At 42.1% G+C, this 25,028-nt stretch overlaps 1 protein-coding gene across 1 annotated transcript in view; it reads right to left on the reverse strand.

Moving 5' to 3' along the window:
* Window positions 1-25,028, reverse strand: part of vwa8 (von Willebrand factor A domain containing 8) — a 116,745-nt gene that overhangs the window by 68,336 nt on the left and 23,381 nt on the right. The window contains exons 8-24 of the mRNA XM_028591338.1: window positions 24,642-24,750; window positions 24,410-24,514; window positions 24,168-24,296; window positions 22,486-22,620; window positions 21,897-21,974; window positions 16,275-16,435; window positions 16,001-16,114; window positions 12,696-12,879; window positions 10,356-10,433; window positions 10,147-10,262; window positions 9,884-9,984; window positions 9,024-9,130; window positions 5,226-5,297; window positions 3,934-4,010; window positions 2,047-2,122; window positions 887-1,022; window positions 209-328 (exon numbers count right to left, since the gene is read on the reverse strand). Coding sequence (XP_028447139.1) covers window positions 209-328; window positions 887-1,022; window positions 2,047-2,122; window positions 3,934-4,010; window positions 5,226-5,297; window positions 9,024-9,130; window positions 9,884-9,984; window positions 10,147-10,262; window positions 10,356-10,433; window positions 12,696-12,879; window positions 16,001-16,114; window positions 16,275-16,435; window positions 21,897-21,974; window positions 22,486-22,620; window positions 24,168-24,296; window positions 24,410-24,514; window positions 24,642-24,750 — 1,898 coding nt within the window. The remainder of the gene's footprint in view (window positions 1-208; window positions 329-886; window positions 1,023-2,046; window positions 2,123-3,933; window positions 4,011-5,225; window positions 5,298-9,023; window positions 9,131-9,883; window positions 9,985-10,146; window positions 10,263-10,355; window positions 10,434-12,695; window positions 12,880-16,000; window positions 16,115-16,274; window positions 16,436-21,896; window positions 21,975-22,485; window positions 22,621-24,167; window positions 24,297-24,409; window positions 24,515-24,641; window positions 24,751-25,028) is intronic.

The following is a 25,028-nucleotide window of genomic DNA, read 5'->3' on the forward strand; positions in this document are numbered from 1 at the left end:
GTCCAAATAAAAGAGCCAGCTAATTTAAAAAGGAGCCATATCAGTCCCTATTCCTTTTCCTAATGTATCTGAGCTGTTTAGTTTTGAAATATATGAGTTGGTTATTTAAATAAAAGAGAAGATTTCTAGTCCTCTGCTCCAGGCTGTGAGTGTTGTATATATGTATTTGTGTGTGTGTGTGTGTGTGTGTGTGTGTGTGTGTGTGTACCTAGAGCTCCAAAAAAGTCATTGCCCAAGAAAGGAAAACCAGGTCGGTTAGCCAGGACGAGCATCCTGAAGTCTGGGTGCATGACTATGGTGTTGGGCCTCCCCTCAGCTTCACGGCGATCTTTTGGGAGGGGACACATATAGTCTTAGAACGGCATAAGAAGCAAACAAACAAACACCAAAACAAGTACTCATACTTCCTGTTTCTGCCTCTAAATTCTTCATGTTTTGATATGTGTGACTGAGTCCCACACATCTGCACATCTACAGTCCTGATAGGATCTCTCCCGAGTTTGTGTTTACGAAGTCTCAAGGTTGTGTTTGCATTCCTCTGGGAGGAAGAGGCTCTCAGGAATGGAGAAGCCGTCAGTGGCTACTGCGATTACGTGGGACTACTTGGAAAAACAGGCACGTTTACAGTACAGCGTGATCCAAAAATCTACTGGTACCTGTCCATAAAGGCTTTTATCCTAAGCCTCCTTTAGTGGCCTGCAATCCGGTGTTTTTTACTCGCGTTTGTCTTCCGGGACATCCAATCCTCAACTTATCCATTTAACGGTCCAGCTTCTGCCTGCAAGCTGTATCTGGGACCTGTCTACTGTCAAGGTGTTAAAAAACCCTGCGTGTGTGTGTGTGTGTGTGTGTGTGTGTGTGTGTGCATGTACTGTTGAATGAGTACCTGAGATGATTCTGCGTCCGTCGGCCAGGATCATCTCTCCGCTCTCCACCAGGGTTTTGAGGATGCAGGTGACGTTAGTCGGAGCTTTGTCGGCCTCGTCAATCACTAATATGTGACCCAGTTTCACTGCCTTCACCTGCACGCGCACACACAAAATGTATTGCTGATCTGCTTTTGTGGCAAGGAAACAACATGCACATCCCAAAAAAAACAAAAGCCACAGCTCTGGTGACAGACTTGACCACACTTCTTATTTTTTTGAGTACAATGGTATAATAGCAAATAGAAAGGATGGATAAAACTATGTAAATAAATTCCACATATATCAAACTGGAATTTCCATTTAAAAAAGGCCCTACACATCCAGTTATTCCTTTGGGTTTGGAGCATGTACAGACTGTCCTGTTGCACCTGCTAGGGCAGAACAACTATAGCCTTAATCAATCTTTTTGGGGTCTATATCCTCAACGTCCCACTTCCGCCGGAATGCATGTATTCACCGATGTCCGTTTCCTTCCTCTTTCTTTGTGTTGCCGATCTAACCTCCGGTGGATTTGTGAGGACTGTGGTTAACTGCTCCTCAGATCTCTGCAGGGTAAATCCAGACAGCTAGCTAGACTATCTGTCCAATCAGAGTTTTCTCTCGCACAACTAAAACTACTTTTGAACGTACACGTGTTCCACCAAAACAAGTTCCTTCCCAAGGCTATTTTGCAGTGGCTCCATGCGGAGCTTAGCGCCGCCCAAGATGATTGTGATTGGTTCAAAGAAATGCCAATAAACCAGAGCACGTCTTTCTCCCATCCCAGAATGCTGTGTGGACTAGCCAGACCCTCCTCCGCAGCGCTGCGGAGGTAGGTCTGGCAAAAGCGAGACTAATCTTTTTAGTACATTCAATATTTTAACCTCATGTAATGCATAGCTGCCCAATTTCAAACTGCCAAAATACTAAAAAAAACACATTTGGGTAGGTGTGCAGGGCCTTTAAGTTAGTTTCAGTTTTTGTGGTCCTCTGAATTTAATTAGTGCCTGATCACACCAGAGAGGCATACACCTTCTCCACTGCAGACATTTTGTGCTCGTGTGCGTGCATGCCTTCGTGTGTGTGTGTGTGTGTGTGTGTGTGTGTGTGTGTGTGTGTGTGTGTGTGTCTGACTGACCAGAGGGGAGTCCTCGTACATGATGATGCCATCTCGGACTGACGGCTGAAGGGTCAAAGTTTGGACGGTCGTATCTCTGAAGGAAACAGCAGTAAACAGGGTTGACGCTGGAGATAGATCCATTTATGAAATCAAATTCCCCTTTTCGCTATTGTGTTAAATAATAATTTTTAATTAAATTTAACACTTTACTTCTGCTGTTACCGTGGCCATACGGGTCCTCCTAGACCTCCAGAGGTGGTTTCAGTGAACAGACCAAACACGTGCACAGGCCAGGGCATTTGCACGCCTGGTATCTGTGTGTTTCTTTAACTGAGTACTATTTGATCGCCGAAGATGCAGGCCAGTTAAACATGGTGTCGGTGATACTGTGCTTGGGTTCAACACAAACATTACCCTCCCCTCTTTTCTCTGAACATCCTTCTCTTTAGCCCTCCCCTCCAACAACCCTCTCTCTCTCTCTCCGATACCTCACAGTGTGAACCAGGAGCTGTCCTAGTTTCCTTCCTGGCCCGGCTGCATCTCCCTCACTTTTTCTAAACCACATCTCTGTAGACTTTCACTCACAGGCTCCCAAAAGCCACATGCAGCGATGTGCCTCCTGCTTCTGCCCTGGTCTAATATTAGCTGCTGTTACAGTAGCTATCCAGGCCACATCCAGGCCCAGCTCCACTTTGACTTTCACAAGACTTTGACAAACTAAACACACGCACACGCACGCGCAGACTAAGAGGAGAGGCTGCCAGTTTCTAGATGTGAATGTGCTGTTGATGCTTGCCAGCAGATCTGACCTAATTGACAAACCCCAACGAGATTGACAACTTCAGTTCTTCAGGTTTGTACAAGTGATGATATTTATTGGCATTCTGTTTGGTGCCTCTCTCCACCGCCGTCTTCGTAGTGCCAAGATCAATACCAGGGCCCCGTCTCTGCCTCTGACTGAACAAAGCTACATTCAACGGCAGGGCTGATTTCACGGCACACAACACACTGAGCTATGGACGAGCATCTCGGACCTAACTTTCACTCTATTTAGGTGTGATCGTGGGAGTATTTATGCAAGCGGTGAACCAGAGCTAACAAGGACTTCTTCGGACGGTACTTCTTTAATATGGGCATGTGATGTCCTTGTTCGGGTGAAGGACGGCCTGATTTACTGAGGACCAAAATAGTTTTTGACACACTTTGATGGGAAGGCCAATGCTGGCAAGGTAGTGAGAGAAATGCTGGCTGCTTACGTCTCCCATAAATAGGGTTTCTTTGTCCCTTCTATTGGAAAATAGAAAATGGGATTATTTCTCTTGAAAAACATCTGAACTTGCCAACCACAGTCGATACATTTAGACTGTTTTAGAAGGGGATATCCTGTTAGAGAGCCCCTCAAGTACGCCAACTTTTAATGCACAAAAATAGTTAAGACATCCCTCAACTAGTAATTGATAGTAAAGTATTCCGCAGTTGGTGACCAAGACATAGACACATAAATTGGATTCACATGAGCTGTCTGAATGAAACTGAAAAAAAAAAAAAAATACACTTGAAAAGAACCTATTGTGCTTTTTCTAGAAGACGTTCAGAGAAAGGTTGAGACAGTGACTCAGAATGGAAAAAGTCAGACAAAAAAGAAAAAGAAAGCTGAAAACATTGAGGCAGGGTTATAAAAGAGAATAAAGACCACATTGACTGACATTTCTTCCCAGTTCTCTTTAAGGATCTAGGTTCAAATGGATAGGTCAAAAGTTTCAGATATAAAAAAAACCAAAAAACTTTTATTTCCAAACTAATTTGTGACAGCTCAGATCCTCTAGTTCCTCAACTTTTGAAGTGGAAAAGTGTGTGGCTAAACACTTGTGTACACTTTGAAAATGATACATGGCCTCTCCTCACCTGTGGAGCTGTAGATATTCTCTGGGCCTGTTCAGAAGGTGCAGAAATCGATCCACTATTTTATTCTTACCCACGCCCTATAGAAGGATAAAGGGGGGTGGGGGGAGAGAAACATTCAGCAACCAGCAGAGTTGAATGAAATCTTAATGCACCAACTGTGTTTCAGTAACATAGGCTGTAAAGAGAGATGGAGAGGTGTCCATTCCATCCGTAGAGAGGCAGTGCTGAGAGGGAGACTGCCGAGTGTGTCCCGAAAGTTTTGATGCTGCTTCGTTCTGACAGGGGCTGTTCTCTGGGACTCCCACTGGCTTCCCACAGAGCCTGCCTCCCCCCCCCGATGGCTGCTGACTCCCTCGGCCAGTCTGTCAGACATTCAGTAAGCTGCTCTGACAGCTCCTAATGTCTCAGCTTGGCCCATGCATGGTCAAGCACTCCGATTTGCAAATAGCTTCTCCCGCTCAGTCGCTCTCACAAGCGCACGCACACATAAACATTAGTGCAGGAACGCACGGGGACAACCTCCGCTGCACTGCCAGAGCGCCCATGTCCACTTTCACTCCCTCGTCCCTCCTCTCTCCTCGCTGTAACCCTGCCCGTTAGGACCTGACTGTGGGCACAAATGGCCAGATGTACTAACGCTTTTGCGCCCAGTTCAGGCGTATTTGTTTCGCAAGGTGTGCGTAAAAACATGGCCGCACTGAGGTAAAAGTGCAGACTGCCTGTCGCGGGGACTGAAAATGGCAAATTGCGCTTTTCTGTGTCATGCATATGCATTCACGGGAGGGTGAAGGGGAAAGTGGGAGCTTCACATAAAGAGATAAGAGGGGAAACATGAAGTGCGCCTAATTGTGTGTGTGTGTGTGTGTGTGTGTGTGTGTGGGGGGGGGGGGTGTATTGTACATGTATTTACATGTACATGTATGAAAAGTGATTGATTGCTGCATTTGGTTTACATAGTCTGGATCAGCGGAAGTACATTTCCAGGATAAAGCGTGGCTCACCTACGGCTGTCCCTCACCTTCCAGCTAATCACAAAATCCCTTCACAACGGAAAAACAACAGCAGCCTTTGAGCTACCAAGCTACACGCTGGAAATTGCAAGAAAGAAAATTTGGATCGTGCAACAAGGCAGATCGTGCAACAAGGCAGGCCGCCCAAGACGATTGTGATTGGTTTAAAGAAATGCAAACAACCTAGAGCGGGGTTTTTTTCTAACCATAACTCAACAGGGCTCTTTTCTGGGTCCAGGGGATTTTTAAGTACAGCAGGAAGTTAGCGTATCTGTCACTCACCTGGTTGCCCACCAACAGGAGGTGCTCTCCCAATAGAAAGTCCTTCAACATGTCCTCCATCACCATCATGTGCTGCAGAGACATTTAAATACACAGATAGCTCAAAAGTTAGTTTTATGGACTCACACGCACGTCAGATGAACCCAGGTGGGCATTGTGGTGAATTGCATTTCACATATTATGGAGAAAAAAAAACGTACTGATCTTGCTCTATGAGTATTCAAATTAATCTTAAAACCACATGGGTTTGTGCTTTTTCCTCCCCTCTGCTTTACAAGTGTGCTTCTACTCTGAAGACAGAAAAACAGGTCATTGAAAAAGTAGGGCATCCTCGTTGCTCTCATCCTATCTCATCCTCTTTCCACTCTTTTTTTAGTCTCCAATACAAGCAAGGCAGAGGAGAGAGGGCAGAATGAGGACGCAGAGAGAGAGCGAGTGGGAAAGAGATAAATCTGGGTCACACAGCGCCATCAGTGTCGCCAGAGGATGTCAGTGCCACGTCCTTAGTTCCTAAGGTTCCTCCCTGGACTTTGGCCAATAAGACATGAGAAATCAAAGAACAAAAAACTGGTATGTCAATGTTTCACCTTGTAAAATATAGAGATGTTCTGATACGGATACCAGTATCGGAAAAGCCTCCAATACTGCCTAAAATGCTGGTATCGGTATTGGTGAGTAGTGGAGTTTATGCACTGATCTGATACCATATATATATATATATATATATATATATATATATATATATTTTTTTTTTTTTTAAAGAAGTTTATTTGTTCTTTTTCCGTTATGACTGACTACAACTGACAAACTACATAACATAAGAAAGTTCTGTGGTATTCATTGTTTGTGTTTATTCATCATTCACAAAGAATTGAACAACAATGATAGAAATCATATCACATCCTAACGGGGATAGTAGTATACAGCTGTACACTACCGGTCAAAAGTTTGGGGTCACTTAGAAATTTCCATTCCACTCCATTCCAGACAGAATACCAGATGAGATCAGTTGCGTTGTGTTTTTTTTAACCAGGGCAGCAGTTTTCAGATTACATTTTGTGCTTACATAATTGCAGAAGGGTTCCATTGAAAAGGTCTATATACTGTCTACGGTGGCACCGTTCTCTTAATACATCCATGTGTCGGACCCATGGATGTGTCGGCGAGCGGCGAACTGAGCGGGAGACGTTAGCATGGACGTAAATCAGCTGTTATCCCTCAAAAATGACATCTGAAATTTGCTAGTTACGCTGCAAAAGCAACAAGGCATCCAGATGCAGCAGTAGAGACCAGCTTTGTGATATCCCAAAAAAACAGTACGCCATTTTCTGAAGGGGAGTTTATTAAAGAGTGTTTGGTGGACTCTGCTGCACTAATATGCTCAGAGAAAAAAAAGAGACCGCTTGACATAAAATTCATATTGAGCAGAATTGAGTTTAGCCTATTGGTCCGGCCCTCCACAACAGTCCCTGATTCTCATGTGGCCCTTTGGGAAAATTAATTGCCCACCTCTTCCGTAGGACAATGTATGTAGGACACTGGCTAAATTGATACATCTAATTAGCTCATACGGGCTACTTAGGTGTGTAGAAGCTAGCTGCTAGTCTGGGCTGTGAACATTAGGGTCTAACCATAAACTGTTAATATTAATAATCATAATTACCCATTTATGGAGTCAAAACACGTGATTTGGCCTTGATTTGCATTATAACTGTTGTTTATGTTTGTGAAGAAAGGGATGGCCTCGGAACTAACAATGTATGGTACTTTCACTTTCAGTTGATTGTTTATAAACGTTTTATGGGATGGTCTGAACTAAAATTGCACATTATACCTTTCTAAGGGTCTTACATGTCATGTGTGACATGTGTTATGCTGTTATTACATGTGTATACATTTGTATAGATGTTTATACATTTGTATAGGTGTTTATACATTTGTATAGATTTTTCTTTAATTAAAAACTAAATAGTTTTGGCTTTATGACCCCTTGTCCTATTTTCATTACATGGGAGAGATCCCCACCGCTCCGTTTTACAGTTTTTTTATGTAACTAAGTAATTTTTATTTAAAGTACATTTTAAATGAACTACTTATTACTTTTACTTGAGTAATTTTTCAGATAGGTATTTTTACTTGTACTTGAGTAATATTTCATCAAAGTATTGGTACTTTTACTTGAGTACAATATTTTAGTACTTTTTCCACCTCTGCCTCTATGCCATAAAAGCCTAAACTATTTTAGGACTTAAAGCTTTAACTTTCTGTGCATCGGAGGTCACTTTTAACCACTTACTCAACACAGCTCTTTTGCAACGAGCACATACACAAATTTTGTGAATGAAATATTTCTACACTAGTCATTATAGTTTTTACAAGAGATCAATAAACATTTACAGGCACAGTAGCGTAATGTGTGTTTAATAATAGAAGTTAAAGTTACATTTGAAAAACGTGACGACGTAGGAGAGAGTCTGTCTATTTCTACTAGATGTACTGAAGAACTTGATCCCGATTTTGGCAGCTTTCGTCCTGTGTGTTTTTCTGGAAGCCCGCTGCCTCTGATCGCTGCCAGCACAGAGGCGAGCATTCAGCATGCCAAAGTAGGACTGGGAGGAATGTGTGGTTCTGCCCGTTTTCACGCCTACGGTATGCACACTTGGACAATCACCGCATGAAGCGGGGGTGACTGTCGTATTTCGAAAGTTACAAAAGAACTGGCAAACCCCAACATACCCGACTTTTCTCTGCTTCCATCCTGTCTGAAACAGCCTGACTCTCTAAAGAACGACTCTTTATAGTTTTAAGGTATGTAGTATACTGATTTTGCTTGACTTTTGGCTCTTGATGAAATGCTTTACACACAGAGAAATACTTAGCCGAATTAAAGTCAGATTGATTTCTTATCCAATAAAATCGACCAATAACAGCAATCAGAGGTCAGTTACAGTGTACTGGCCGGGGCAGATTTTACTGCCAGGAGAGAGATAAGCATCTCTGAGACTTCAGTGTATCTGAAAAAGACCAAGAAGGAACAACAAAAGAGCCTGGCCCTGGGAAATATCAGCTAATACCAGAACTAAAAGTCAAATCCTTCATAATGAAATAATGTCACACAATGCAACAGGGACCGAGACAAACGAATAACAACGAACAAGGAAGAAAGAGGAATGGGACTGACCTCATTTGAATGAACGATGCAATGAATATTGTGTTGTCAAGAATACACGGAGTGAGCTTTCTCAGTTGGGGAGAAAATAAACAAAAACGAATTATTCTTTATTATTTGTAATCCATCTTCTTTTTTTTTTTTTTTCATGTGGTCAAATCTGGGTCATGTCCTGGAAATAAATGCCTTTGAAAATCACACAAGGTTCGGTGTAATGTTGTCTTGCAGTTACAGATTTGGTTTAGGGTTGCACAATTAATCGCAATTTTAGCAAAATCGCAATATGGACTAAAGTGGGGGCAATTTTTGTTAAAGGCAAAATATGTGTCAAACCATTGTAAAATAAAGCATTGTGGTGCTGCAGAGACGTCCCGGCCTACAAATCCTATCCTAAGAAAAAATCTTTGTTTGGTACAGATCCTCCCAAAAAAAAAAAAAAATCACACTTATTAATAATGACTTAATAATGATACAAAAATCGATCATTCCCTCCAATATCGTCAATCATATCGCAATCGCAATATCAGTCAAAATAATCGCAATTAGATATTTTCCTAATATCGTGAAGCCTTAATTTGGTTCCGACTGATATGTGTTTTATTTGGTTTTTGAATTTAGTGTGTAATTACCTGGAGATTATCGTAGAAGAGCACGTCTGGAACCTTCATTTTGTCATCGGCGTCGTACACTGGAGCACACACGCTGCCAATCGTTAGCACGCCATCCTTCACCGAACCTGGACAGACACAGGAGATGCAGTCACTGTGTGTGTGTGTGTGTGTGTGTGTGTGTGTGTGTGTGTGTGTGTGTGTCACTAGGGGGCTTCAATATAGTCTTCTGCTCTGTGTTACTAAGCAACTCCACTAGTGCTAAGTAGCTTCTTCAATCAAAATTTACTGATGCAGGGAACTCGCTCCTTATTTCCTTATTGTGTCTGGCTTATTGTTGCTCTCAAAGTACACACACAGAAATAGACATACGACAGAGCTGAACAAGGTAAACATAAACATTTGACCACTATGTATGGATACAAGTTTGTATATAAAAAAGGTGTATATACATGTACACATGCATATGTATTAGAGCTGCAAAGATGAATCGATTGGTTGTCAACTATTAAATCAGTCGCCAACTATTTTGACAATCCATTTAAAGTCAAGATTCTCAGATTCCAGCTTCTTAAATGTAAACATTTAAGAGTTAATATATTTAAGAGTTAATATATTTAAGAGTTAATATAACACTGATGGCCATTTTTCACCATTTTCTGACATTTTATCAACCAAACATCTAATCAATCAACAATGAAATTAATCGTTGCTGGCAGCACAATAATATTACTGTCACATTTTCTTTAGCACAGGAAGCAACAGCTGACACTGTCAACCACCTGCTAATTAAACTGCAAAACGCTCTGTACGCTATGAAATGTATTTGGAAACAGTGAGTAGTTGAATTAATCTCGTCTAGATAGCTGAGTGGGACTTACAGCTGAAGTCACGAGTGTGTTCAGCAGGATCGGGGGTGTCCTGTATGGAGCAGTTGGCGAGGCTTTTATCAAGAGAGGCCCGGGCTAGGCTGGGCAGGAACCTAAAACACACAAGCTCACAATGAAATCACCGGGGCACAAAGTCATACTGCACTCAAAAATCACTTTGTATCAAACATGAACGAAGTGCATTACAATCAAGATACACAGTAGGGATTTGAGTGAGTTTGTGTGTGTCTGTGTGTGTGTGTGTGTGTGTGTACCTAGAAAGACAAGCCTTATTGACAGCGTGAGCGATGCTCTCCTCGGGGTACTGAGAGAGACGGCGACAGATCCTCAACAGCTGTCTGGTGGAGAGAGAAGAGGCCAGAGACTGGGCCTGGAGACACACACCATACACAAATAAATTACTTCACATACACCACACACGTAAAACACACTGGTGAGAGCACACACGCACACATACACTTACTGTGGCGTCATTTGTCTTGCGCAGACTGTGTGTGAGGTGCAGTAGCTGCTCGGCTGCATCCTTTGGAACATGAGGAGTCTACATAGTGAGAGAAAGAGAAGGCTGATGAAGAGGATGGTATTTAGATAAGGAGAGTAAGGGATTTTGAGATACAGCTGCCAGTTTGTGAGGTACACCTAGCTCAAAACTATATATATATATATATACATATACATATATATATATATATATATATATATATATATATATATATATATATATATATATATATATAGTCCTGCTATAAATCCTCCTCCATGATGGTTATAATGGTCAGCTGTAGAGGTGTTGATTCAACTGTATGCTCATTTTGGAGGATGTAGTTTGTGTTGCTGTTGGACTGTATTTCATTATATAAGGTTATTTAGCCTTCCCGTCACGGATAAAATAATAAAAACAAATAATAGAAACACGCGTGTTGTGCATTGAATAACTTTAATTATTGCCATTTCTCATCAAGATCTAGATTCCAGGTAGTTAGCTGGAATTAGATACAAATGAAATCATGACACGGTTGACCAACTGCCACTTTGCTCGTTTGAAAGCCCTGACGTTTCTCATGGGTGGGCCACATTCTCTGGGTGGGCAAAGCAGAGAAAGGGGAGGTAACCTTGCTCTTTATGACCTCATAAGGAGAAGATTCCAGATCGGCCCATCTGAGCTTTCATTTTCTCAAAGGCAGAGCAGGATACCCAGGGCTCGGTTTACACCTATCACCATTTCTAGCCACTGGGGGACCATAGGCAGGCTGGGGGAATGCATATTAATGTTAAAAAAGTGAAATTGTCATGCCATGGGACCTTTAAAGGACCAATCCGGCGCAAAATGAACCTACGGGTTAATAACACATGGGTAACGAGTCAACCGTTCTCTGGGATATGTTTTCATGCTAATCGAATCTGACCAGTTTTAGCGCAAACCGCTAATTAGCTTATAAAGCTAGTCGTCGGGGCACGGGTATAGTAAAAAGAAATCACTATTTCTATACCACTAACAAGTCTCAAAATAGCCCCACACTTCCACGGTAGCATAATGAGGGTCCCTACATGTAAACCAAAGCATTGAGAACTTTGTAAGTGTACAGACAGTTTATTAAAAAGATAGTTTATAAAGACATTACTGTTGACGTATACAAGCGGGCGCCATCTTGGCAAAACAGTCACGTCGTTCGACTGGTCGTGACTGCTTCCCCAAGATGGCGCCCGCATGTATACATGTACTGTACTGACATTTTGAGCTGGAATTGTCCTTTAAGACCCCAAACAACAAAGCACCAGGCGCCTTGGTGGTTGAGTGGTTAAGATGCTAATCTTGTAATGGCAAAGTTTCCCATAACTTTCACCCCTTCTATATCCCAGAGGCCACACCAGGCCAACAACACCACAGCCTGAAGATGACCGAGGAACCACAGAGAAATGAACTTTTACGTTTCAGCCAGATTCCCTTTCAAAGCTCAAAACCCAAAATGCTACTGAGCTGCTTCAGCCCTTTTAACCCAACAACTAACGGTATGGAATCGATAGACCTCAGGTGAACCCAACCATGCAACACAACGTCCCAAAGAATGGCCAAACAAGGTCTGTATTTCACTTGGTGTGCAAGTGTGTGTGTGTGTGTTTGTGTGTGAGGCCAACAATTTCTTTAATGTTACAGTATCACTGCCAAATCACAATTTATTTTGGAAAAAAACTCTTGTTGCTGAGCTGCACAAAAGGCCAATGATGAATGTACTGTCGCATCCGGCACTATACCTTGTTTACTAACTCAGTTTGTCCTGGCTGTAAGGAGCCCTGCGTATAAATATAATTTTCCGTACACTGTAATGGCCTCTGCACCGTAAGCCAAACTCGACACAGAAGTTGGCAAGTCTCGCTTCCCTCTCTCCAGTCACTCACACATCAAAGGCAGCGTTTCATATTCGGAAGCTTTCATGTCTCTCACAAAACAATTTGCAACTGTTCACAAGCTTTGAGGCAAGAAACAGAAGATGATACAATTCAAGAAAAAGCAGGGAAGTGAATAAGCATTATTAAAGACATTTCTAGGAGCTGCTCATAGTGCCCAATTAACACCTATTAATTAACATGTCGCTCCTTTGAGTTTACTGTAGCTTTAAATAAAAATTTAAAAACAGCAAACATCTTCACCAGTTAGGTACATGTTTGTGTACACGGGTCCTTTCTGTAAAATACAACCTTTTTTCAAATTCCTTGATTTAAATAGACAAGGCAAACCAAAGAAATACGATTAAATGTATTGTGTATGTGTGTGCGTGTGTGCGTGTGTGTGTGTGTGTCTCACCAGTCCCTGTATGAGCTTCATCTCCTCTGCTCTAGCCATAGGGCTGACAGTGTGGTAGAGGAACATAGTGAGCAGCTCTGGGCCCAACCACTGCTGACCTCTGCTGCTGTTTGTACTGGCACCCACAATGGGGGGCTCCGCCAGGGCCAGCACCCTGAATGATGGATGGATGGGGAAGATGGATCTGAAAAAAAAAAAAAAACACACACACACACACACACACACACACACACACACACACACACACACACACACACACACACACACACACACACACACACACACACACACACACACACACAGTTAGACATCTGTTCAGCCGTGTTCAAGTGGATGTAGAGTGCAGGTGCACATGGTGTTTGTCACGGATGTGTGTGTGTGTGTGTGTGTGTGTGTGTGTGTGTGTGTGTGTGTGTGTGTGTGTGTGTGTGTGTGTGTGTGTGTGTGTGTATGTGTGCGCGTGTGTCACCCCAATCTATGTCAGAGACAAGAGCATGACTTTTGACAGCTGGCTGTGTGATCCTCTGATACAAGAAGACAGCAAAGTCCCTTTCTATCACCCCACAGAGACACCCACTCCGCAATGGCATATTTGTACTCGGGTGTGGGCGGAGGCGGCCGCTAACCATCATCGTCGTGAGTGTGGGGGAAGACATCTCATATACAGGGATATCAGAGGCCGTTATAACCATGCACTGTATTCCACTATCCATCGATGCATTATGAAATAAAAAAAAAAGGTAAGTTTGGGTTTTGCCTGTCTCATTTTCTCCCTGCCTTGCTCTCTCTACTTAAGTCTTTCAATGGAGTCAGTTACACTAATTTAATCTAAACATCAATAACATTTTAACAAAATTGCCATCCAATCCGAGTCTAAATGGTAACTGGTAACAGTTTGGTGCTCTGAAGTCGGACGCTCCAACATGTGGTTTCCATCTGTTGCTACGGGAAACAACATTAACTGTCAGGGGAAGAGGGACGCCGTCCGTAACGTTTTAATCCACGGCCTTAAGCAAAATTAGGCTGCATGGGTCTTGTTTTCATTGCGGGATGAGCAAAAGTGAAGGAATAAAAAAAAAAAAAAAAAACGTCCTGTGCAGACCTCCAACCCACAAACACATGGATATACACAGCCGGTGAGGAGAAGAGGAGTCAACACATGTGGACACACACACACACACACACACACACACACACACACACACACACACACACACACACACACACACACACACAGTATATACTGTATGTACACGTTATGTTGCCTAGCAACTTGCTGGTTCTTTCTTATCCATCTCTGACTTTGTCATATCTATAGTTTTGCTAAACCAGGAACCTAACATGTTGAACTGGATATTCAAAGAAAAACTGCACTGTAATGCACAATAGAATCCTGGTGCGCACGCGCGCACACACACCGACACACACACACACCGACACACACACACTTTGTCTGAGCCACAGGAGAGTAGGAAGAGGAAGTGGGTTTTTTTCAGCCCAGACGTCCCACCACAAACATCCTTCCTGCCAGCTTAGGTGGGTTTTTAAGAGTGCGTGCACGCACACACACGCACGCACGCACGCACGCACGCACGCACACACACACACACACACACACACACACACACACACACACACACACACACACACACACACACACACACACACACACACACACACACACACACACACACACACACACACACACACACACACTTCATGAGTCAAACACGGGGAACAGTTAAGGTCAAGACCAACAACGGTCATTCACATACAATACATTAATGCCAGCAGTAAAACTATATAAAATGCTGTGTCATAGTCTTATAAAACACTGTCCAGTGTTCTGGTCTCTAAAAAGCCATCACACTTTGAAGACTATTATTAAAACTGGCCTTCCTAGACCAGATTTCCAACACTTCCCACCACTGCAGACCCAAGCATTCCTTTAACCTTGGGCTATTTTCAGTCTGAACACCTGGCAAAACGAAAGTTACGAATGTAACTACGGTTCTATGAATCCTGAATGACCGCCAGAGCGCTCTGACACTCGGAATCCTCGTGATCCCACAAGAAGATTCGGTAGGAGCAGATCCCCTGATGACATCCGGAAGATATAGCCTCTCTCGGGTCATCCAGGGGTCACAAGTGACATTGCTGGTATACATACTTGAACTGTGCATGCGCAAAAGGGAATATTCAGTGCTTTAAGCATCGCCTCTGGCGGTCAGCAGGGATAGAATAGAACCTGACAGGAGGCTCAGAAGAAGTCGGATGATATGAAAACTAATCGCATCACTCTCCTCTTCATCTATGTGACTGTAAGCGGAACACTGAGGTCAGACACATAGCCAGCTTCATAAATCTCAATGTCACTCTCTTACCATCTCTTAGTTTACCTTGAAAGTGCTCATATTATGCTCATTTTCAGGTTCACAATTGTATTTAGAGGTTGTATCAGAATAGGTTTACATGGTTTAATTTTCAAAAAACACCATATTTTTGTTGTACTGTACATTGCTGCAGCTCCTCTTTTCACCCTGTGTGTTGAGCTCTCTGTTTTAGCTACAGAGTGAGACATCTCACTTCTGTACCATCTTTGTTGGGAGTCGCACATGCTCAGTAGCTAGGTAAGGACTACTAGCCAGTCAGAAGCAGAGTATGAGGGCGTGCCCTGACAGTACCTAGGTAAGGACTACTAGCCAGTCAGAAGCAGAGTATGAGGGCATGCTCTGACAGTACCTAGGTAAGGACTACTAGCCAGTCAGAAGCAGAGTATGAGGGCGTGCCCTGACAGTACCTAGGTAAGGACTACTAGCCAGTCAGAAGCAGAGTATGAGGGCGTGCCATGCTAGCAGCTAGGTGAGCATTATAACGTGTTACAAAGTGACCACGTTTGTCTCTGAAGTAAAGGCTGGACTACAATAGAGCTGTTTGGAGCAGTTTGTGAACAGTGTTTTCTGTTGGAGATGGTAAGTCCCTTTGGGGGGGGGCTTTGGGCTTTTTCACTTTGGAAGCCTATTACATGCACAAAAAAGATATATAACACAATAAAGGAAAGGGAAAATGCCAAAAAGCATAATATGACCACTTGAATAATATTTTGGCCTTTACTCTCAGCTTCCCTCTTCATTTGTCTCTCTCACTCATGCTGAATGCAGTTATTGTTGTATTTGAAAAGCCCCTGACCACAACTGTCATGTTTTCATGTTTGAAGCAAACACAGATTCAAAAATGCTCCTAAATGCACTTTCCCACACATAACCCATGAACCCCTGTGTATGCATGTGTGCATGCGTATGTACCTCTCTTGCAGTTGCTGGTCAGTGAACTGCAGTTGTTCCTTTAGTGTCTGGTACCTGTCCCACCTCAGCAGCCTGGTCCCATCGTACAGATCCAACTCCCTGTCATGGAGTAACCTGGGACACATAGACACAGTAGAAATGAGCTGGGCGGCGTATGTAAGTGTGTGTTTGTCTGTCTATATTTGACATGTACAGCACCAGCTCCCTTGACTTCTGAAAATAATACTAATTAAAGCAAAAATATCAAAAAAAATTTTTTAGCAAACTAAAGTACCTAGATAGCACAGCCAGGGTTCCCAGGTTGACCCTGTGTATACCGTCCAGAACCAGCAGCTTGCCCTCGATGGCAGCGGTGACAAGTGGAGACGGCCTCCACGCTGTGTCTCCGTTAGGGAGAGTGCACCTCTGCTGCAGAAGGTCCCTGGCTGTCATGTCCTGGAAGTCAAGGAGGAAGGAAATGGACACCAAGTGACAAAAGTTAAGGGAGGTGAAGGGATTGAGAGCAACGTGGGAAGTGGTTCAATGTGCTGGTGTGTTGACTATCAAACAATGGAACTGGATAAAGTGAGAGAGAGAGAGAGAGAGAGAGAGAGAGAGAGAGAGAGAGAGAGAGAGAGAGAGAGAGAGAGAGAGATAGTGTTCATTTTGTCACCTATTTTTAATTTAGTCTTAGCCTTGTGCCAAATGTCCTTGTTAGTTTAAGTCATATTTAGTCATTCACATATCATTTTTTTGTTACTCAAGTTTTAGTCGACAAAAAGTCTCGTCATTTTAGTCTAGTTTTAGTCAAAAGAGAACTCAATATATCTTAGTCAAGTTTTAGTCAAAACATTTTAGTCTTTTTTTTTAAATAAATTAGAGATTATTTCTGATATCCATTTCAGTCAAATAGTTATATAAAAATAAATTATATAAAGTTATATAAATATCGAGCATCTTATTTCACCAGTAAATTCCTGTTAAACGACAAAAACCACAACTGGATAAAGCTACAGACACAGAAATGGCACATCCTAAGGAAAGCTCATTGTGGGACTGGCTCTAGTGGCTGTAATTCTGCACCAAGGATGAATTTCGGGAAAGAGACTTCAGATACAGTATTAGGGGACCACTAAGGTCTATATAAAAGAGACTTCAGATACAGTATTAGGGTACTACTAAGGTCTATATAAAAGAGACTTCAGATACAGTATTAGGGGACCACTAAGGTCTATATAAAAGAGACTTCAGATACAGTATTAGGGGACCACTAAGGTCTATATAAAAGAGACTTCAGATACAGTATTAGGGGACCACTAAGGTCTATATAAAAGAGACTTCAGATACAGTATTAGGGGACCACTAAGGTCTATATAAAAGAGACTTCAGATACAGTATTAGGGGACCACTAAGGTCTATATAAAAGAGACTTCAGATACAGTATTAGGGGACCACTAAGGTCTATATAAAAGAGACTTCAGATACAGTATTAGGGGACCACTAAGGTCTATATAAAAGAGACTTCAGATACAGTATTAGGGGACCACTAAGGTCTATATAAAAGAGACTTCAGATACAGTATTAGGGGACCACTAAGGCCTATATAAAAGAGACTTCAGATACAGTATTAGGGGACCACTAAGGTCTATATAAAAGAGACTTCAGATACAGTATTAGGGGACCACTAAGGTCTATATAAAAGAGACTTCAGATACAGTATTAGGGGACCACTAAGGCCTATATAAAAGAGACTTCAGATACAGTATTAGGGGACCACTAAGGTCTATATAAAAGAGACTTCAGATACAGTATTAGGGGGACCACTAAGGTCTATCTAAAAGAGACTTCAGATACAGTATTAGGGGACCACTAATGTCTATATAAAAGAGACTTCAGATACAGTATTAGGGGACCACTAAGGTCTATATAAAAGAGACTTCAGATACAGTATTAGGGGACCACTAAGGTCTATCTAAAAGAGACTTCAGATACAGTATTAGGGGACCACTAATGTCTATATAAAAGAGACTTCAGATACAGTATTAGGGGACCACTAAGGTCTATATAAAAGAGACTTCAGATACAGTATTAGGGGACCACTAAGGTCTATATAAAAGAGACTTCAGATACAGTATTAGGGGACCACTAAGGCCTATATAAAAGCATTCAAAAAGCAGCATGTCATGGGACCTTTAACCGTGTTTACTCCAGCTACTAGCTAACGGTAGGCTAACGTTACCTGCTGCCAAGTCTAGTGTTAACTAGCGTGACATGCAGCAATGTTTCGGTTGCCTCTAACGTCTGATTAGGAGCATCAGAGAGAAGCGCAGGAATTTAAGTGGCACCGTAATGAGTCACCGAAATCCACGTTGCTATTCGGTCCGGTAGATACTGGTCATTAAGGCACCTATATGTATATGTATATGTAGATATATATGTATACCTATAGTATTAGCACCGGGTCTCAGTACTCAACCCTAGTGAATATTTTATCTCAAAAGTAGAAATGAATGTAGACGAAAATGAAGAGAGATTTCATCTTAGTTTTTATTTTATGCAAAACATTTAAGTCTTGTCTTTTTTAGTCAACAATAATGCATGTTAATTTAGTCTTAGTCAGTGTTTTTGGACATTGGTGCAGTCTCGTCATCGTCTCGTCTTAGTCATGGAAAAAAAGGTTGTGACGAACATATTTAGGCTCATTTCGTCTGACAAAATTAATACAGATAGATAGATAGATAGATAGATAGATAGATAGATAGATAGATAGATAGATAGATAGATAGATAGATAGATAGATAGATAGATAGATTTTCTTGCAATGATACACTCAACAGATTTTCTCAGATTTTTCTCCCCACATGACCTTGCCCTGCTGCTAAATTTGATATCTCTGCTTTACAGATAACAGCTAATGGCACATTTGTGTACGGGGGGGCCTGTGGAGGAAGACTGTCATGTTCACTATCACGCTGCCGTGTCACAGCAGAGACAGAGGGAAGAGAAGGGAAGACAAGCGGAGTTGCACAATTTGTTCCAGGCAGTGATTACTGATCTGCTAACCGCTCCACAGCAAGAAGACATCTTGCATTAAGTCAAAAACCGGCTCTATATTTTCCATTTGGTGCTATTGTGAAGTCTCCTCACTCTCTCTGGTATCCTACTAATTAATTGATTGACATCATGACTGTCTGTCTGTCTCCAAGGAAAACTGTTCCTCTGAAACTGACATGTTGGGGGATTTTTGTTCATTTTTTCGCATGCAAAAGAGGGAAAGGGCTTTTGTTATTTTTATGTTTTTTTTTTTTCCATTGAAGGACACACATAAACAAATAATATATTTATATTCCACCATAGCCTTTCATGTCACTTTGTTTTCCAAAAATTGTATTTTCAGGGCTGACAAGATGACTTTCCCGGCGAAGGATTCTGCAACTCCCAGCAGCACAAGCCACCCCTGACCTCAGACAGCTAAAAATAGCTGCAGCATGATGCATTAATACTGTAAGTCTTCAGCGGACACGTTTCCTGCACAATCGTCACCCGGACGACTACAATCCCCATAAACGCACACGTACACATGCACGCGGCCCAGGTAATGGAAGCCAGATGTGGGTCTTTTAGCCAAACTGCTGTCCTAATCCTACATACATTTACTCCATCCCATTATACTGTACCTTCCCTGGCTTTACATTTGTGAGATTTATTCTCATCCAAACTCAAGAGGATAGTTTAATGCTTAAACCATTATCTTCATTACTCTGTAAACAATCATTTTTTATTGACTGGCAGAAATTAACCAACTGATTATCAGGGAAATTCCACAGAATTTCACGCAGATTAAAAAAAAAAAAAAAACTCAGAATGTTAAAGGGATGATTCAGAGTAATTTCACCCTAGGGTCCTTTGCACCATGACCTCGAGTCAAACACCCCCCCAGAAGCTTTCTTCCCTTGGTCCAACATTGGGCAAGTTAGCGCTATCAAACAATTTTGCAGCCGCTAATGGAACCAACTGTGTATCTTGTAAATGACCCCACTAATAATGCCCGGAATGGTCAAAGTCAAAGTCTCTTTATTAGTCTCCCTAAGGAGAAATTCGTTTTGGACAGAGAGAAATTGCTGCAAGAGTAACATAGACACACATCAAACACAGGGTTAAAACAGTTAGACATTGAACATGTAGGCTACTCTAGTAGCTGTGCAAAATTACAATTTACCATTTTCTAAAAAGGCAATTAATAATAAAAAAAGTATCCATTTGGAAATATAAATATCCTTACAATCCATTGTAAAAATGCAGTAATTCCTTCATTCCTATCCATACATACATTCAGACACAAATTTACATTAATAGAATTCGTGGTGATACATTCATTGCTACTCATTTATGAGCTTAACTGAGAGAGGAACAAATGAGTGCTTATACCTATTATATTTGCCGAGAGGAACCCTGTACCTCTTTCCTGAGTTCAATAGCTCAAACTCCGAAAACAACACATGAGAGTTATCAGTTAGGATGATCTTTGCGTGCCTGATTGTTGCATGATTAAAAAGCTCCTGCAGGTTGAGGGGTGCAGGTGTTCCCATAATTTTGCATGCCGTCTTAACCAAATTAAAAATCTGCGTCTTGGATTAAACTGTCAAATTTCCAAACCAGCTGGTTATACCATACCGAAGAATTGACTTTATTGTTGCTCTATAGAAGATTAACATGATATTTGTACAGACCCCAAACACTCTAAGTCTGCGTGAAAAATAAAGACGCTGATGAGTTCTAGCACAGACATTTGTTACATGTGTGCGCCAACTTAGTTTATTGTCAATATGAAATCCTAAATATTTAAAGGAGGACACCTGCTTGATGTCAAAACCATGAATGGCCACAGGGCTCTGATCTCCAGCTGATCTTGGATCTACCAACATTTCCACAGTTTTACTAGTATTAATGTGAAGTTGATGTAAATCGCACCACCAAATGGTACCAAACTTCTACTACTACTACTACTACTACAGTAGTACAAATAGGTTATGTACTCGAGGCACTGGAAAGTTTGTAAGTACACCTGGAGTTTATTTAAATAACACTTGCCTGATGGCTTCCACTCTATGCTGCTACCGCTACCGCTGCTAGCTAGCTAGCTCTCTGATTCTCCTCCATTAGTTGTAGCTCCTCATCCGTGTATTCAGGCTCGAATAGGTACGGGTGACCTTCGAAATTGAGCCACTCATCGTCGCGTTCGATGTTAACCTCAAACTCTGCCATTTCATTGATCTCTTCTTCTGTTCTCTCGCTTCTTGCTCCTTCTAAACTACTTTACCGGCCTCTTCCGCCAATAGATGCCGTGCTCTGTGCGGGATCTTGCGCGATCTCCTGCTGAAAAAGTTTTTTGGTACACCGGGTGATCGCGCGAGATCGTGTGGAGAAATTACTCCGAACCATTCCTTTAACTCATCTCCAGCCTAAGCAGAAAAACAGCCCGCTAAATTACGCAGATTTTCATTCTGGTTCACCGCTGAAGACAGTTTTAAAAAAAACAGCAGATTCCGTTTGGGTCTGCTGATTATCTAGAGAATCTTTTGCATTACTTTTGCTGTATAAAGTTGCTTTTGATGAAAACAAATGAATGAAAAAAGAAAAGAAAAAAGGGTGAGAAAATCCGTGTGAAAGAAGAGATTATTTTGATAAAAACATTTCTATTTTAGAAGATCTTCTTCCATGAAACTACCCCTCATCCCTTATTGGCTGAAACGTCCTTCATAACATCCCAGATCACTAACGGTGTGAGTCTCTGCCAGTGATACACTTTCCCTGACATGATAAACTCATATCCCCAAAAAACTGATAAGTGCAGATAGCTCCAGACTCAGAAAAAAAATAAACTATTTGAATTTTTCAAAGACTTGTTTTTATTTACCTGGTAGAGCATGACCGGCTCTATGCTGTAACCAAGCATCTCAGCAAACTCTCTTGCGATCACTGACTTGCCACAACCCTAGAAAATTGTAAATTGAAAATTGTTATTAAAGACCAGAGATCACATTCATCATGTACTGTACTGGGGAATAGGGCTGCAACTCTGATATGTGTATGTATGAACGTATGTGTATGCATATGATGGCTCCAACTAACAAACTGACAATTATTTTAATTGTCGATTAATCGGTCGATTGTTTTCTCTATTAATCGATCAGTTGTTTGGTCTATAAAATGTCAGAAAATGGTGAAAAATGTGAATAAGTGTTTCCCAAAGCCCAAGATGACGTCCTCAAATGTCTTGTTTTGTCCACAACTCAAAGATATTCAGTTTACTGTCACAGAGGAGAGAAGAAACTAGAACAATATTCACATTCAACAAGCTGGAATCAGAGAAACTTTTTTTCTCATAAAAATAACTCAAAACGATTAATCGATTATTAAAATAGTTGGCGATTAATTTAATAAGTGACAATGAATCGATTGATCCTTGCAGCTCCACTGATGTATGTGCATTACGTGTTAGCTACCTTGGCTCCTATCAGACATATGTCCTTGACCATGTGGGACTGCATCATCTCAGCCATCAGCTGGGAGTGGCTCGGTGTACTGATGAAGGTAGGGCTACTGTTGGGTGGATGCAGCTCCTTGACGCCCGCTGGAACCTGAAGTTTGGTGGGGGACGACAAGTAGCGTGAAAGAGCAACCAGCAGCTTCATCGTTCCATAAAAGCTATGGGGTAATATTCCTTTAGACAATGATTCACAGACTTCTCAGCATCACTGACGCACCGGCTGGAAGACGGGCACCACTGTTCTTGGAAGTCTGGAATATCTCCATTTTCCCAAACCCCACACACACTGACTCATTTACCAAACACTGTTTTTCATCCAAGAAGAAGAATTAAAGACTAATAAAGATAGAGACTCTCCAGAGTATCGGTCAGAGATAAGATAAGATGGTCAGACTACTGATACAGTGGGCCTGCCTGTGTGTGTGTGTGTGTGTGTGTGTGTGTGGCCTGTCATGGGACAATGGACATCTCTGGGAAACGTATAACTCACTGAATGTCTTGTCATAAACATGTAAAGTCATAATTGGACAAAGACATCACATATGCGAGCGCCAGCTGGTCTGCGGTTACTGTAAAAAACGCTTAACCTGTTTTTCAGGTCTTAGTTGACTACGATTTCTTTAGTCGATTAGTCGTTTTTTTAATGCTATTTCATGCAGAATGACTTATTTGCAAGAAATTTATGAGCACCATCTGTGGTAAACAGCACGTGCACAGTTTTGCTTTGATTCTTTGGGGAGAAACTCCTACAGATCTGCCCAATTAAATCGTCTTTATTAAATTTATTAGAAGTAAATCATAGTTTGTGTAAGTGTTCGTCGACTAAGATTTTCTTTAGTCGAGGACAGCCCTAGTTCCTGCCAATGGTTTCACACTATTCCACCGATCTACAGGTGAAAGTGATGCGCCAAGAAACGCAGCAATGTGCCAGCAGGAGGCAGGGACGATGAAGACTGCAGGATGCAACATGGATGTTAACAGTGCAGGGTTTGGGTTAGCAGGGGCGGTGCTCTATGTCCTTAAAGGTGCCCTGCCACACGTATTTCATTACTTTGTGGTAATGTCTGAAGTTCTACCATGGACTCTGTAACATTTTTTTGTGGAAAAAATGCCTTGGTTACCTTGTTTCAAGCCATTCTAGTGTGGTATAGAAAGCCTACAAGAAAACTCAGCTCAATTTCTGCCAGTTCTCATTAATGTTCAACAAGCTAAGCTGTTTGAATCTGATTGGCTAACAGCTAGCCAATGAGAGCATGGCTGTCAGAATCCTTTACCCAGCACAACTGGCCGAGCTAATGAATACTAATGAGCTCAGGCAATATGATGTCAGACTGACCAGATTTTGTAATTGGCTTGATTCATCTGGTTATTTCTTTTCAGTGGCTAGAGCTGACAGAGGAGGCAGCAGTTAATTTTCACATTCACAACATAACACAAACACATATGGACCTAACATCATTACATCATTATTCAAATAATGCAAGTAAAAACGGTTTTGTGTGGCAGGGCACCTTTAAAGCCCCACTCCACAATCAGAAAAAAGCACCCCAAACCCTCCACGTTGTAGTTGAGTCTACATGGTCTGCACACCAGATTGGGGCTGTAGTTTGACACTGTATATAGCCAGCGTACTGGTACCTGAAAGGTGACATCCTTGTCCGCGACAAGTAATGCGACATCTGCATGGCCCTCAAGGTCCTTTGTCCTGGACACACTCAAAATGGCGCTCGGGGCTAGCTTACGACGACCATCCAAAAGCTCAAATCTCTATGAAAGAATAAACACCTTTTAAAAAAATGCATCTTATCTTATGTTCAGATCATAGCGAACATGCACATTAGGTGACGCCACGTACAGATGATAGGATCATATTGACTTACACTGAGGACGCCCTCCACAGCGGTGCGCCCGTCCTTGCCCAGGATGCTGTTGTAGGGGTAAAGTCTCTGGATTAGCTGCTGGGAGGACAGCATGGGCAACGCATTCTGCAACAACACAGAAAAGACAGGCGTTGGACACCGGCATCCATGGACCTACAGAGGTCATTCTTTTTTTCTTTCTCCCCCTTTGAAAAGGGACAGTGGGGAAGATTTAGGGGGCCTGGATTCTCACCAACACGTGGAGGGCAGGAAGCAGGTTGTCCACAGGGAAGTCAGGAAGGCCGAGGTTGGATGATTCCTGGGAGCACAGCGTAGTGGCAAGAGACAGCAGCTGGGACACCCTGACGCACAGGATACATCGGAATAGTGCACATGAAGAACTACTGAGACTTTGAATCGGCTGTACTCGATATATAGCACGTTAATATAGCAGCACACAAAGATTTTTCTATGAAAAGATATAGTGGAGTAATGGCGTCCTGCGCCGAGAATGCACTACCGTTGTGTGTGGTGTAATCCAGGTCAATGGATTTTCATTCCTATTTCATACATATGGCCATGTTTGCACCATGTCTGGCGCTGTTCCTGGGGGCTTGGTTACAACCATGGATGCATTAAG

The sequence above is a fragment of the Perca flavescens genome, chromosome 11 (genome assembly GCF_004354835.1).
Source record: "Perca flavescens isolate YP-PL-M2 chromosome 11, PFLA_1.0, whole genome shotgun sequence".
Classification (NCBI taxonomy): Eukaryota; Metazoa; Chordata; class Actinopteri; order Perciformes; family Percidae; genus Perca; species Perca flavescens.